Source organism: Rhinoraja longicauda, chromosome 5 (assembly GCF_053455715.1).
Source record: "Rhinoraja longicauda isolate Sanriku21f chromosome 5, sRhiLon1.1, whole genome shotgun sequence".
NCBI classification, from domain to species: Eukaryota; Metazoa; Chordata; class Chondrichthyes; order Rajiformes; family Arhynchobatidae; genus Rhinoraja; species Rhinoraja longicauda.
In genome coordinates, this window is record NC_135957.1 from 70,077,074 (window position 1) to 70,093,263 (window position 16,190).

The 16,190-nt window shown below is 46.0% G+C and overlaps 1 protein-coding gene across 1 annotated transcript in view; it reads right to left on the bottom strand.

Moving 5' to 3' along the window:
- The window catches only part of LOC144594044 (uncharacterized), a 50,278-nt gene extending 35,574 nt beyond the window's left edge, over positions 1-14,704 (bottom strand). Inside the window, exons 1-3 of the mRNA XM_078400213.1 lie at positions 14,418-14,704; positions 10,132-10,251; positions 5,560-5,679 (exon numbers count right to left, since the gene is read on the bottom strand). Of these exons, the coding sequence (XP_078256339.1) occupies positions 5,560-5,679; positions 10,132-10,251; positions 14,418-14,643 (466 nt within the window). The 5' untranslated portion in view covers positions 14,644-14,704. The remainder of the gene's footprint in view (positions 1-5,559; positions 5,680-10,131; positions 10,252-14,417) is intronic.
- Between the last annotated feature and the right edge of the window lie 1,486 nt (positions 14,705-16,190).

Below are 16,190 nucleotides of genomic sequence, written 5' to 3' on the forward strand. Positions count from 1 at the left end.
TGCATATGGTCTCCAAAGCATCTGGGGGGTGGAGACCATGTGGAGATTACCGACGCCTTAACGCCGTCACCACGGCAGACCGCTACCCCATACCGCACATCCAGGACTTCTCGTCTGGGCTGGAAGGTGCCATGGTATTCTCCAAAATTGACTTGGTGTGGGGCTACCACCAGATTCCTGTGCATCTGGAAGACATACCAAAGACTGCCACGATCACTCCGTTCGGGTTGTTCGAATGGTTGCGCATGCCTTTCGGTTTGAAAAACGCGGCACAGGCTTTCCAGCGGCTTATGGACCATGTTGGTCGGGATTTGTCTTTTGTTTTCATTTATTTGGATGATATCCTGGTCGCCAGTCGCTTGGAGCAGGAACACCTGGTCCATTTGCGGACCGTGTTCCGGCGGCTTCAAGACCACGGGCTCATCATACACCCCTCCAAGTGTCAATTTGGCCTCCACTCTATTGATTTCTTAGGACACCGGATCACCTCAGACGGCATCACTCCTTTGCCCGAAAAAGTTGAGGCTGTTCGTGCCTTCCCGCGGCCCATCACAGTAAAGGGGTTGCAGGAGTTCGTGGGCAGGGTGAATTTCTATCATTGGTTCGTGCCGGCAGCGGCACGGGTCATGCGTCCGCTCTTCCAGTGTCTCGCAGGCAAACCTGTCGAGTTGGAGTGGTCGGCGGCCGCTGAGACGGCCTTTGAGGCAGCTAAAGTGGCTCTGGCAGATGCCACCATGCTCGTCCACCCGAGCGCCTCCACCCCCACGGCCCCGACGGTCGAGGGGTTTTGGAACAGCATGTAGATGGCAGTTGGCAGCCCTTGGCGTTTTTCAGCCGACAGCTTAATCCGGCTGAGCTGAAGTATAGCGCCTTTGACCGAGAGCTTCTGGCTCTCTATTTAGCTGTCTGCCACTTTAAGTATTTTCTAGAAGGCCGCCCATTTGTGGCCTTTACGGACCACAAACCATTGACTTTTGCTTTTTCGAAAGTGTCCGACCCATGGTTGGCCCGCCAGCAGCGGCACCTGACTGCCATCTCAGAGTTTACTACCGATGTCTGCCACGTCGCGGGTAAGCTTAATGCCGTTGCTGACGCCCTGTCCCGGCCAGCCATTTCCCCAATTTCAGCGGTGGAATGCGAGGTGGATTTCCAGGAGCTTGCGGAGGCACAGCGCCTGGCAGACACTGCCTCAGCATACCAGTCCACCACATCGGGGTTGAAGTTGGCCCAAGTGGCTTGCGGGCCTGCGGGTACAAAAGTCTGGTGTGATGTTTCCCTTCCCCGCCCTAGGCCGGTGGTGCCGGCCGCCCTTCAGCGCCGGGTGTTTGATGCCATTCATGGGCTGGCGCACCCGTCCATTCGCTCCACCTCTGCCTTAGTAGCCGCTAGGTTTGTGTGGCATGGCCTGCGGAAGCAAGTAGCCGCTTGGGCCCATTCCAGTGTTCCCTGCCAGACCGCTAAAGTTCACAGGCATGTCCAATCTCCGGTGCAGGAGTTTGCGGTCCCTGCGGTCCGTTTTTTTCCATATTCACGTTGATTTAGTTGGGCCCTTGCCTTCCTCCAGGGGCTACACTCACCTACTCACGGTGGTTGACCGATTTACCCGTTGGCCGGAGGCCTTCCCGTTGTCCGACACCTCCGCCGCCTCTTGTGCCCGGGCCCTGGCCCTCCATTGGGTGGCCCGTTTCGGTGTTCCATCCGTCATTACCACCGACCGGGGGTCCCAGTTCACCTCTGCCCTTTGGGCTAAGCTAGCGGAGCTGTACGGTTCCCGGTTGCAGCAGACCATGGCGTACCACCCACAGGCTAATGGGCTCGTGGAACGGTTTCACCGGCAACTTAAGGCGGCCCTCAGTGCGCGGCTGGACGGCCCTGACTGGGTAGACCAGCTCCCCTGGGTCCTTTTGGGCATCCGTACTGCTCCTAAGCAGGACCTTGGAACTTCGTCGGCGGAACTGGTATATGGCTCGCCACTCAGAGTGCCCGGGGATTTCCTTCCGGAGTCCTCTGGTCAGCAGCCCTCGGTTCCGTCGGTTTTAGCATCCCTCCGGGCGCGAGTGGGTTCCCTGGCTCCGGTTCCTACTTCGCGTCACAGGTGTTCCATGGTGCATGAACCGCCTGCCTTGAAGGACTGTGAATTTGTGTTTCTGCGCAGAGATGCCCATCGTTCCCCGTTGCAGAGGGTCTATGAAGGACCGTTCCGCGTGTTGCGTAAAGGGACGGTCACCTTCACCTTGGATGTTGGGGGCAGGAGTGAGCTCGTCTCCGTGTCCAGGCTCAAACCTGCACACTTGGATCAGGACCACCCTGTCCTGGTCGGTCAACCGCCTCGGCGGGGCCGTCCTCCTGCAAGTCCACCTGATCCGGGACCCCCTGCTCCTGTGGTTCCTGCAGCCCCTCTCCTTATTCGTGCTGGTCGCGAAATCCAGCTCCCTGCTAGATTCCGTACCTTGGGTTCTGGGGGGGGGTCATGTAGCGACCATAGGGATTGGTCCTGAGAGTCGAACCCTCGGATTGGCCAGCTAGGTCAGGTGGTGGTTTTGGCGCCCAAAACCAGTCAGTGGGAAGAGAACTTCGAAGCGAACAGTTTGATTTAATGGTTGTCTGTAATTTCGTTTGTTATACTTTGTAATCGAATATTGCTGCCGCAATAAACTTCTTTAACAAAGAACAAGCCTCCAGACTCGCCATAATGTTTTGTTAAAGAGAAGTGTGAAGTATTCGATGGGATAAACACAGTAAGAGAGATTGTTTATAGGGATTTAGCATGTTTGAAAGTGGACAAGTCACGAGGCTTGGATGAAATGCATCCCAGGCTGTTAAAAAAAAAATGAAGGAGGAAATAACAGAAGCCCTAACCACCATTTTCCATTTCTCCCTCATTGCAGAAATGGATGGCTCCAGAGAATTGGGAGCTCACATTGTGGTTACGTTGTTTAAAAAAGGAGGAAATGATAAGACAAGTCATTTAATTTAATATTGTTAGTGGACAGATTATTGAATTCAATTCTCTGAGGCATCTTAAGACAATTAGTAACTGTCAAAAGAGATTTGGTCGGTAACATCATGTCTGATTAATTGAGCTTTCAGAGTTGATAACAAAGAGGGTCAGTGAGACAGTGGCTTTGATATGATCTACATGAATTTCAGCAAGACCTTTTCAAAAAAAGTCAGGCAGGTCAAAGAAGTAAAATCTCATCGCATTCATGGGAAGGAAGCAAATTCTATCCATAACTGCTCCATTAGCAAAGCCCAATCGGTGATGGTGTTTTTATGAAGGCTACTTCCTGTGGATTTTCGCTGGGGTTAATATTCAGTCCCCTGTTCTTTGGGCTTGTTTATCAATGATTTAAATCAAAATGCACGAAAAGTAACAAAGAGGTTTTCAGATGATGGAATGTCGAGCTGTGTGGTTGACAGTAGCCAGGAAAGCTTTAGACTTTAGCTTTAGTTAGTTGGACAGAAAAATGTGAAATTGAATTTAATGTGAAGAAGTATAAGGTCTCATGCTTGTTGACAAGGCAAGGAAATAAATAAGAAATTTGCAGACAGTGACAGATGAGAAAGATAGAAGAACCAAGCTGTATATTTTTGCAATTCCTTAAGAATGGAAGGGCATGTTGGTAGAGTGGTCAAAAGGTGAAAGGAATAACTTATTGCAGAGGTGGTTACAATACGAGTACACCTTACAGTGTTGGTCACATTACAAGAAAGATGCAATTATAGGGGGGAGAGTGCAGCATAGATTGGATAGGCTGGGGTTGTTTTCTTTGGAAGAGAGGGGAATGTGAAGATTTAAATGAGGTGTATACATTTTTGATGGGCTTAAATAGAATAGGTATCTCTCAGCAGTGGCATCAAAAACCCAGTGGCATAGATTTAACCAGTAGAATGATTACAGGGATGATGAATGTAATGCACTTCAGCTGGTGGTTGCTTGATGGGGAACAAACTGTGTTTCGCTACCTGAATGGGGGGGGGGGGGGGGGGGGTAAAGGCAAAAGCCTTTGTCAAATTTAATAAATACTTGGATGTGGAAATACCTGACTGCAGAACCAGTGCTGTGCAGCTGGGTGTTGGAAAGTGTGATAACCCTGCTGAGCTTTTCAGACTTGCGCAGCTGTGATAGGCTCAATGGCTTCATTCTGTAGTAAATGATCTGATCCAGTGGTTCTAAACATGGTAACCGTATTAAATCAAATTTGTACCCATTGTGTTTGCCCATTGTGTTTGCCCATTGATAAATGCTTTTGCAGCAAGTCTGTCTTATCGACTGAATAACAGCCGCGCCGTTCCCCACAGTGAACTGAGAGATTGGGAAAAGAGGAACAGGGGGATGTTGAGGATTAAACCCTTCCGTTATAGACAATAGACAATAGACAATAGGTGCAGGAGTAGGCCATTCAGCCCTTCGAGCCAGCACCGCCATTCAATGCGATCATGGCTGATCACTCTCAATCAGTACCCCGTTCCTGCCTTCTCCCCATACCCCCTCACTCCGCTATCCTTAAGAGCTCTATCCAGCTCTCTCGAAAGCATCCAACGAACTGGCCTCCACTGCCTTCTGAGGCAGAGAATTCCACACCTTCACCACTCTCTGACTGAAAAAGTTCTTCCTCATCTCCGTTCTAAATGGCCTACCCCTTATTCTTAAACTGTGGCCCCTTGTTCTGGACTCCCCCAACATTGGGAACATGTTTCCTGCCTCTAATATGTCCAATCCCCTAATTATCTTATATGTTTCAATAAGATCCCCCCTCATCCTTCTAAATTCCATTGTATACAAGCCTAATTGCTCCAGCCTTTCAACATACGACAGTCCCGCCATTCCGGGAATTAACCTAGTGAACCTACGCTGCACACCCTCAATAGCAAGAATATCCTTCCTCAAATTTGGAGACCAAAACTGCACACAGTACTCCAGGTGCGGTCTCACCAGGGCCCGGTACAACTGTAGAAGGACCTCTTTGCTCCTTTACTCAACTCCTCTTGTTACAAAGGCCAACATTCCATTGGCTTTCTTCACTGCCTGCTGTACCTGCATGCTTACTTTCAGTGACTGATGCACTAGGACACCCAGATCTCGTTGAACATCCCCTCTTCCTAACTTGACACCATTCAGATAATAATCTGCCTTTCTATTCTTACTTCCAAAGTGAATAACCTCACACTTATCTACATTAAACTGCATCTGCCATGTATCCACCCACTCACACAACCTGTCCAAGTCACCCTGACCCGTCTTTCTTCCCGTGGTCCTCAACTGGCTTGATTGCTCTTCTGCCTCTCATGCGCCCAATGGCCCAATAGCCTAAACCTTTTAACTCAACAGTTGATTTTCCTGGAAATATTCTTTCCTGGCTGTCTTTTCCATCAAAGATATTAAAGTCTAGACAATCTGCTGGCAGATCAGGTTGTCTATTTTTTTGCAGAACAAATTGCAGAGCCTGCAAATGCTTCCAACCATTTCTTTAAAGACTTTCAAGATCAATTAAGAGGCATATATATATTGCAATTTTAACAGGCACAAACATGTCATCCCTCGACTGGCCTACTCACCATTACCCTCTACTAAGAGATTGACCAGAGATAGAGATGTCTTCCTTTGTACTTCCAAATCACAGGACTGTAACAAATTATGATACGGCTCCAGGTATTCTTCAGGCAGCTCACTCTTCACTGGTAAAAATAATTGATAAAAATTAGTTGTATAGATACATAAATACATAGAAAATAGGTGCAGGAGTAGACTATTTGGCCCTTCGAGCCAGCACCGCCATTCAATGTGGTCATGGCTGATCATCCACAATCAGTACCCCATTCCTGCCTTCTCCCCATATCCCTTGATTCCGCTAGCCCTAAGAGCTCTACCTAACTCTCTTTTGAATGCATCCAGTGAATCAGCCTCCGCTGCCTTCTGAGGCAGAGAATTCCACAAATTCACAACTCTCTGGGTGAAAAAGTTTTTCCTCAGCTCAGTTCTAAATGGCCTACCCCTTATTCTTAAACTGTGGCCCCTGGTTCTGGACTCCCCCAACACCAGGAACATGTTTCCTACCTCTAGAGTGTCCAATCCCTTAATAATTTTATATGTTTCTATAAGATCCCCTCTCATCCTTCTAAATTCCAGTGAATCCAAGCCCAGTAGTACCATTCTTTCATCATATGACAGTCCCGCCATCCTGGGAATTAACCTCGTGAACCTCAATAGCAAGAATGTCCTTCCTCAAATTAGACCAAAACTGCACACAATACTCAGGTGTGGTCTCACCAGGGCCCTGTACAACTGCAGAAGGACCTCTTTACTCTTATACTCAAATCCTCTCATTATGAAGGTCAACATGCCATTAGCTTTCTTCACTGCCTGTTGACATGGACACCCAGGTCTCATTGCACTTCCCCTTTTCCTAATCTGACACCATTCAGCTAATAATCTGCCTTCTTGTTCTTGCCACCAAAGTGGATAACTTCACATTTATCCACATTATACTGCATCTGCCATGAATCTGCCCACTTACACAACCTATCCAAGTCACCCTGCATCCTCATACCATCCTCTTCACAACTCACACTGCCACTCAACTTTGTGTCATCTGCAAATTTGCTAATGTCACTTTTAATTCATTCATCTAAATCATTAATATATATTGTAAAAGCTGCGGTCCCAGCACCGAGCCTTGCGGCACCCCACTAGTCACTACCTGCCATTCTGAAAGGGACCCGTTAATTCCTACTCTTTGTTTCCTGTCTGCCAACCAATTTTCTATCCATGTCAATACCCTACCCCCAACACCATGTGCTCTAATTTTGTCCACTAATCTTCTGTGTGGGACCTTTCTGAAAGTCCAGATATACTACATCCACTGGCTCTCCCTTATCAATTTTAGTTGTTACATCCTCAAAAAATTCCAGGATTAGTCAAACAAGAATTCCCCTTCGTAAATCCATGCTGACTTGGACTGATTCTGTTACTGCTATCCAAATGCGCCGCTATTACATCTTTAATAATAATTGATTCCAGCATCTTCCCCACCACCGATGTCAGGCTAACTGGTCTATAATTCCCTGCTTTCTCTCTCCCTCCTTTCTTGAAACGTGGGATAACATTAGCTACCCTCCAATCCACAGGAACTGATCCAGTATCTATAGAACATTGGAAAATGATCACCAATGCGTCCACAATTTCTAGAGCCACCTCCTTAAGTACCCTGGGATGCAGACCATCAGGCCGTGGGGATTTATCAGCCTTCAGTCTCATCAGTCTACCCAACACCGTTTCCTGCCTAATGCGAATTTCCTTCAGTTCCTCTGTCACCCTTGAAGCTCTGTCCCCTGGTACATCTGGGAGATTGTTTGTGTCTTCCTTAGTGAAGACAGAACCAAAGTACCTATTCAACTCGTCTGCCATTTCCTTGTTCCCCATTATTAATTCACCTGTTTCAGTCTTCAAGGTACCCACATTTGTATTAACTATTTTTTTCCTCTTCACATACCTAACGAAGCTTTCACTATCCTCCTTTATATTCTAGGCTAGCTTACCTTCATACTTCATCTTTTCTCCCGTATTGCCTTTTTAGTTACCTTCTGTTGTTCTTTAAAAGTTTTCCCAATCCTCTGGCTTGCCACTCATGTTTGCTATGTTGTACGTCTTCTCTTTTATTTTTATACTGTCCTTAATTTCCCTTGTCAGCCACGGTTACCTCTTACTCCCCTTGGAATCTTTCTTCCCCTTTGGAATGAAATGATCCTGCTTCTTCTGGATTATTCCCAGAAATTCCTGCCATTGCTATTTCACCGTCATCCCTGCTTGGGTCCCTTTCCAGTCAACTTTGGCCAGCTCCTCCCTCATGCCTTAAAGTCCCCTTTGTTCAACTGCCATACTGACACTTCTGATTTTACCTTCTCCCTCTCAAATTGCAGATTAAAATTTATAATTTTATGGTCACTACCTCCTAACAGTTCCTTTACCTTGAGTTCCCTTATCAAATTCGGTTCATTACACAACACTAAATCCAGAATTGCCTTCTCCCTGGTAGGCTCCAGTAGAAGCTGCTCTAAGAATCCATCTAAGAGGCACTCTACAAACTCCCTTTCTTGGGGTCCAGAACTAACTTGCTTTTCCCAGTCTTACCTGCATGTTAAAATCTCCCTTAACCACCGCAGCATTACCTTTGTTACAAGCTAATTTTAACTCCTGATGCAACTTGCACCCTATCTCCAGACTACTGTTTGGGGCCCTGTAGATAACTCCCATTGGGGTCTTTTTGCCTTTAAAATTTCTCAGTTCTATCCACAATGATTGCACAATGTGCAGATGCACAAAATCTGGACAACTGCAATTTTATTTTCTCCATTCTTTGACTGCTGGGGGTATATGGCACTGCTTGTGAGTATGCAAGAGCAGACCAAAAATGTACTGCCAAGTACTGGGTTGTGCACTAGAGGCATTTTTTTCTTTGAGCTCGATAACTCCTGAAACATCTCCCACAATAATAGCACTGGGAAAGATGTAAATTGACATAAACGGGTTTTCTCAACCCGAAAATGTCACCCATTCCTTCTCTCCAGAGATGCTGCTGAGTTACTCCCGCTGAGTTACTCCAGCTTTTTGTGTCTATCATTTTTTTCTAGCATTGGATATTGTTTCTACGTGATTTCCGAAACAAAAAAAAAGTGTAAATCAGCCTCTGCTGTTCCTTGTTTCTGCTCTCCGATCTGAACTGCCCCTTTGCTTGGAGGGAGCAGGCCTCCTCCTTCTGAATGTTTGGATCAATTAAATTGCAAAAATGACTTCAAATTTACCTCACAACTTAACTGCATAAATGCATCATCAAATGAACTAAGTTCTAAAAACTTCTAACTCTTTGACTCTGCAGAACATATACAGGCCTTCAAAAGTCTACCAAGAGCAATGGTGTTTAGCCTTACCGAAATCAAATTGGTTTTATTAGATGTGATCTGTGTTAAAGCATAAATCAGTACAGCACAGGAACAGGCCCTTCGGCTGACAATGTCTGTGTCATACATGGTGCCAAATTAATATCATTTGTTTTCATATGATCCATATCCCTCCATCCCCTGCATATCCCTGAGTTTCACTATACCTTAATTGGTACATGTGACAATAAACTGACCTTGAAACCTTGCCTATCTAAAAGCTTCTTAAACACCACTACTATATCTGCCTCCATCATCACATCTGGCAGCATGTTCCAGACATCAACGGTAGAGTTGCTGCTTTACAGCGAATGCAGCGCCGGAGACTCAGGTTCGATCCTGACTACGGGTGCTGTACTGTAAGGAGTTTGTACGTTCTCCCCGTGACCTGCGAGGGTTTTCTCCGAGATCTTCGGTTTCCTCCCATACTCCAAAGACATACAGGTATGTAGGTTAATTGACTGGGTAAATGTAAAAATTGTCCCTAGTGTGTGTAGGATAGTGTTAATGTGCGGGAATCGCTGAGCGGCGCGGACTTGGTGGGCCGAAAAGGCCTGTTTCCGCGCTGTATCTGAAATATGAAAACCCTTGTGTAAAAACTCTTGCCCCATACATCTCCTTCAAACTTGCCCCTCATACCTCAAAGCTATGCCTTTGTCTTTGACATTTCCACCCTGGAAAAAAAAAAGGTTCTGACTATCTATCCCTCTCAAAATGTTATGTACTTCTATCAGATTTCCCCTCAGCATCAGATGCTTGAGAGAAAACAATCCATGTTTATCCAACCTCTCCTTGTCGCCAATACAGTATCTCCAAATCCAGGCAGCATTCTGGTAAATCTTTTCAGCACCGACTGGGCCAAAAGCTCCAGAACCTTCCTGTAATGGGGTGATCAGAACTGTTAATATGTCTTTCTTCTTGTGTGCTCTGATGAGACTGCAATTACTTTTGTTGTTTTTGATCACAAAACCAGTTCTGATCTTAATCCCATGAAACCTGTTTTTACTGGTGCTGTGTCTTCCGCTTCATGACATCCATAGTCAGATCATAGCCCAGAAAATTGGATGCAAACGTGACACTTTGATTTGTGTTTCAGAAAACCATTGCTAACTATTTGGGTCTAAAATGCAATTACTGGTACATTTAAGGTATCTGCAGGGTATCTCTATTTTTTTACCCGAATAACATACTCACATTCCTCACTGATATGTAAATAGTAGAGAGCAGCTGATTGTTGTAGACTTGGATTTTCAGAAGCAGCTAGTGTTTGCAAGGCCTTCAAGCTTTCCATATCAATCACATTATTTTCTGAGGCTGCAGAAGCAAACATAAACAAGCCAATTATTTTATAGATGAGTCATGGAGACTGAAATTGTGCCTTGGGTTATGTGTATCCAATTGATTCATGTTTATGTGAAAACCTCATGATTGCTGTTTTCATAAAAGTATTATTCTTAATTTCTGAGCATGAATTTTTACCAAATACCGTTTTCTCGAAGGAAACATTCCCCAGTTTCTAAACATGTTCCGAGCAATATGAAATTGAAGGAGTATGACTAAATTTGTGCAAAATAAATGTGATAAAACAGGGCATTAATTTTCTTAATTAGCTGCAAAAGCAGTTTAGCAGATCCACCAAAAGCTGTACACAGCCACAAGTGACTTTTCACCTTCGAAGAGATTTCATGATTTAATATCAACCCTTTCGTCACCAGAAGGTATCACAAAATGCTGGAGTAACTCAGCAGGTCAGGCAGCATCTTGGAGAGAAGGAATGGGTGACATTTCGGGTCGAGACCCTTCATCAGACTGTTGTCGGGGGGGGGATAAAGAAAGGATATAGGTGGAGACAGGAAGACAGTGGGAGAACTGGGAAGGGGGAGGGGAAGAGAGGGACAGAGGGACTATCTAAAGTTGGAGAAGTCAATGTTCATACCACGGGGCTGTAAGCTGCCCAAGCGAAATATGAGGTGCTGCTCCTCCAATTTGAGGTGGGCCTCACTATGGCACTGGAGGAGGCCCATGACAGAAAGGTCAGACTGGGAGTGGGAGGGGGAGTTGAAGTGCTCAGCCACCAGGAGATCCAGTTGGTTAAAGCGGACTGAGCGAAGGTGTTGAGCGAAACGATCGCCGAGCCTGCATTTGGTCTCGCCGATGTAGAGAAGTTGTCATCTGGAACAGCGGATACAATAGATGAGGTTGGAGGAGGTGCAGGTGAACCTCTGTCTCACCTGGAAAGACTGTTTGGGTCCTTGGATGGAGTCGAGGGGGGAGGTAAAGGGACAGGTGTTGCATCTCCTGCGGTTGCAGGGGAAAGTGCCTGGGGAGGAGGTGTTTTGGGTAGGAAGGGACGAATAGACCAGGGAGTTACGGAGGGAACAGAAGTCAGCACAGGTTTGCTGCATTTTTCCACAATATTTACCAGTGATTCTAACACACAAATAAATGAACTTTGTGATTTTTAAACTGGAGCTAAATTGAAAATGTAAAATGTCTTCTCAGTTTATGTTAATAAATCACATACTATGCGATGGGATCCAGCTTCAAGAGTTATTGATCATCTTTAAGTTCTGGTGATGTTTTGACATTGATCTTCCTCAAGCTAGATTCATGATGTTGCATAAGCAGTCATCATGTTACGCAACTCTGAATGGATCGATGATCCAGAAATTTGAGAGGTACATGGAGTTGATGCTGCTATTGAGTAAAAAAAATCCGATCAATAGAATGAGCCTCAAAACCCACTGTTGCCGGCCAAATGTGGTTAGGGAACAAGAACTTCAATTTAGTTTAGTTTAGTTTTGAGATTCTGCGTGGAAACAGGCCCTTCAGCCCACTGAATCCGTGCCGACCAGCAATCACCCCGTTCGCTAGCACAATCCTACACGCTATGGACAATTTACAGAAGCTAATTAACCAATAAACTTGTATGTCTTTGGAGTGTGAGAGGAAACCGGAGCACCCGGAGAAAACACACGTGGTTACAGGGAGAACGTACAAACTCCATACAGACAGCACCCTGTAGTCAGCATTGAACCCGGGTCTCTGGCCCTGTAAGGCAGCAACTCTACCACTGTGCCATTGATTCATGATCTCATCTAAACATCTATATATCTATATACTAAAACTCTCGTTTGTTTGTTTATTTGTGATCGAACTACAGCCAAAACGGTACACGATAGCTTGACAATTTTAGGCCCACCTTACTCACCGTCGTCGCTTTAATGGTAAAGCAAGTAGTTTTATTGAAATCGGTGTTATATTTTTAAAGTTATTCACATTTTAAAGTTTAAATCTATCTCCTAGGGAGGGAGGGAGGGAGGGGGGAGGAGGGTGGATAAGGGGGGTTGAAGGGGAAGGGGAAGTGTGGAGGGGAGGGAGGGGGGAGGAGGGTGGATAAGGGGGGTTGAAGGGGAAGGGGAAGTGTGGAGGGGAGGGAGGGGGGTAGGAGAGGGTGCTGCACCAATCCAGGATTGGACCCAACGGGTTCACTTGGTCTAGTATATTACTAAAACTCTTTGTTTGTTTGCTTGTTTATTTGATGATGCCTTATTTTTGAGCCCCCGTCACACGATAGTGCGACAAATTTAGGCACATCCTTACTCACCATTGTCCTGGGGTCACCTTAATGCAAGCTTCATTCAAATTGGTCTTATATTTTTAAAGTTATAGACATTTTAAAGTTTAAGAATTACCTTTTAAACTCACGTGGGCCGTGGTCAGCGTTCGACGTCACAATGGGACCCGCCCGAGTGACGGGAGTGGCAACCAATGAGGGGGGGGGGACGACCCACGATGACTGTGGGGGGCAGAACCCGCCAGAGTGACTTGAGTGGCGGCCAAAGAGGGGGGGCTGCTGAGCCGACGAGCTGCCGCTGACTTTAATAAATCCTCCACCGCCGGGAGGACTGGCGCCCGTCCCGGCGTGCCCCACGCCTGACCTTCCACCCATGGTGCAGCACGGCAGCAGAGGGTCCAATAAGTTGGCCGTCGCTGCCGCTCACCACCCTTCACCGAGAGGTGTGTGTGTGTGTGTGGCGCTGCCCATCAGGAGATGTAGTACCCTCTCCTGTCCACCCCAGACCATCACCGGACTACAATCCCCAGCGGGCAGCGCGGCACACACACACACACACACACACTGCGGCCGCTCTCCTTCTTCTTCTCCTCCTCCTCCTCCTCCTCCTCCCGCTCCGCCATCTTGTGTGCGCCTTCCGCCGTTGCGCTGGTTCTGGTTATGGTTGATTACTGCGCAAACACCTCATAAGTGTGTGTTTATAAGCTGTAGTCCCCGCTCCCGCCCGGCCCCAGCACCACGGATCATCACTGACTACATAAGGGGGGATGGAGTGGATGAGTGGGGGGGTAGGGGACGGAGGGGGGTGGGGGTGAGGAGGAGGGAGTGCCGGGGAACCCCTAAGAGTGGAGGGGGGGGGGGTGAGGGGAGGAAGGGGTTAAGGGGGGTTGAGGGGGGATGGGGTGGGAGAGAAATAAGGGGGTTTGAGAGGGGATGGAGTGGGAGAGTGGGGGGGGGATAAAGGGGTTTGAGAGAGGATGGAGTGGGTGAGTAGTGGGGAGGGGAAGGGGGGAGTGGGTGGGGGGAGGGGGGAGAGGAGGGTGGTAGACCAATGCAGGAGCAGTTTGAGGGGTTGAGGTGAATGGAGTGGGTGAGTAAGGGGAGGGGGGAAATAAGGGGGGTTGAGGAGGGATGGAGTGGGTGAGTGGGTGGGGGATGAGGGGAGGAGGGGGATAAGGGGGGTTCAGGGGGGAACGAGTGGATGAGTGGGGGAATGGGTGGGGAAGGAGAGGGTGCTGGACCAATGCAGGAGAGGTATGGGCCCAACGGGTCTATTTGGTCTCGTAACTCATAAAAATATATGCATCTTCTGTTTTGAAACTGTTCCAATTTGTTTCATTGGGTTGTTTAAATTAATACTGACTAGCTAATTAATTTATTGCATCGTATGGGAGGCGCATTTCCAATCTCGTTGTACCCCTGTACAATGACAATAAAGATACACTGTATTGTATTGTATTGTATCCTAGGTGAACAACCTAACTTTGGCCAAAGACAACCAGTGTATGATAATGAATGTGATCTTAGAAATTATTTATGTCTGAAGCCATATTAAAAGGCAGTTTTTCACAAATCCGTCAAAACTTCATTTAAAAACAATTCAACATAATAATTTATTGTACAACAGTGACATGAAGGCACATCATATTGAAGCTACATTGATGGCAAAATGTTATAAATCTAGCCAATTAAATGGTTAAAATCTCCTCCAATTATGCACAGTAATTACACTGGAAAACAAAGAAAGTGTGGAAATAATAAAAAATATCTGGAAAATTCTACAGTGCATAAAACTATTTTCTTAAAACAATCCCTGGTGGGAATTAGGCCAAAAGATCCGAGTAAATTCAAACTTAAGGTAGAAAATCAAGCCTATTATAAAGTAATTAATGTAGAAGTTTACCTTCCTCAATGTGCTGTAAAAACACCTGAGCAGCCTCTTTTTCATGTTGTTGTAGAACTGGCTTGTTAAGATGGTCTGACTTTGTTCTTTTCGGCTTCAGGCAGGAGCAACACTGTATATTCTTGAAGAACTCTTTTATTTTCTCCAGGAGATCTTCGGCAGCCCCCTCTATCCACACCATAAACTTCTTTAGATGCTGCCTACACGAGTCACAGATCGTTGCCATGTCTTGACTTTGTCCGCTCACCTGTGACTTCAGTTTTCAAATATCACACAAAGCAAACCCACAGGCAGAAGAGGACACCACACTTCGAATTTCTTACCCTCGCGAGTGTGTAAAGAGTTTTCAAAACTATAACACATTTACATTAATATGGACACCACTGAAGGTAGAGAATCACAAAGTTCCCAACGCACACAGCTTCTAATGGTTTGACTTCTGTATGCTTCCTTTGTTTCACAGTCACACACACCCCCCTACTCCTGTTTACAGAGAGTGCATCTGGAGTGCAAACATAACAAAGGCCAACCTGAGCTCTTCTGTTAATAACTTGGGCGTGGTCTGAACTGGCCTCATACCACAGGGAGGTACAAAACTCTCGTGAAAATCCAGCTCACACATAAGGCGTAAAAATGTGTTGACATTCAGTTGAGAGCCTGGCAATTTGCAATTGCTTGAAGAAATCCGGCTTGAATAAATCTTGTTCCTCTTTTTAACCCCTTGTAGAATTCTGAACAAAAGTTAAAAAGGAGTGTAATATAAAATCATGTGCTCGAGTGTGAGAAAGGTATCTCTGGAGAACATGGATTGGTGACGTTTCAGTCTGAAGAAGGGTCCCGACCTGGAAATATCACCTATCCATGTTCTCCAGAGATGCTGCCTGACCCGCTGAGTTAATCCAGCACTCTTTATCCTTTTTTGTAAACAGCATCTGCTGTTCCTTGTTTCTAGCTCTGTTGATATGTTTTATACCAAAACCCTATCTTTTATGTGTCGGATGCTGGTTTAAATCGAAGGCAGACACAAAATGCTGGAGTGACGCAGTGTCTGTCCCGCTGAGTGACTCCAGCATTTTGTGTCTATCTTTCAGATTAAAAACACCATTGAACCATTGACTTATTTTTCGAAAACATTCCACCAACATTAGTTTAATGTTTGTCAATTATTTGCTCTGTCACCTTTCTAAAGTGCCTCACTTCAAGAATATTAAAAAATATTTCTGCGATTTCAATGCTGCAGCAAGGGACTTTTGGACTGATGGTTGTACCAATTGAGCGATGACTACCAATATAGTAATATTTAATATCATGGGACAAATTCAACGAGTTGGATTTTTTATACCCAATGTTTCCACCAATAATTATCACTTACTACAACATTACTAAATTACAAAATTACAACATTACTAAAAACATTTACCTGTAGGGACATAGGGATTGGTCCAGACCATCGAACCCTCTGATTGGTAGAAGAGGTGAGGTGGTGCGCAGGTAAAGGAACTGGGCAGTCTCGTTTAGTCCTCTGAAGGAGACAGTAAGATTTATGGTTGTCTGTCGTTTGGTGCGTTGATTGTCACGGTTGTTAATGTTATAATAAACGTCTACCTCAACGTACTTCGCCTACGACTCGCCATATACCTAACATTTATTACCACATTGCTATCACAGAGCTTAGGGTGTGGTGAAATAGTTGGAAAGGTGCCAAATACCTGAAAGGTTTTTTTGTTAAACCTGGAGCCGAAAATGTTTTTGGAGATGATAGGCTCATGATGG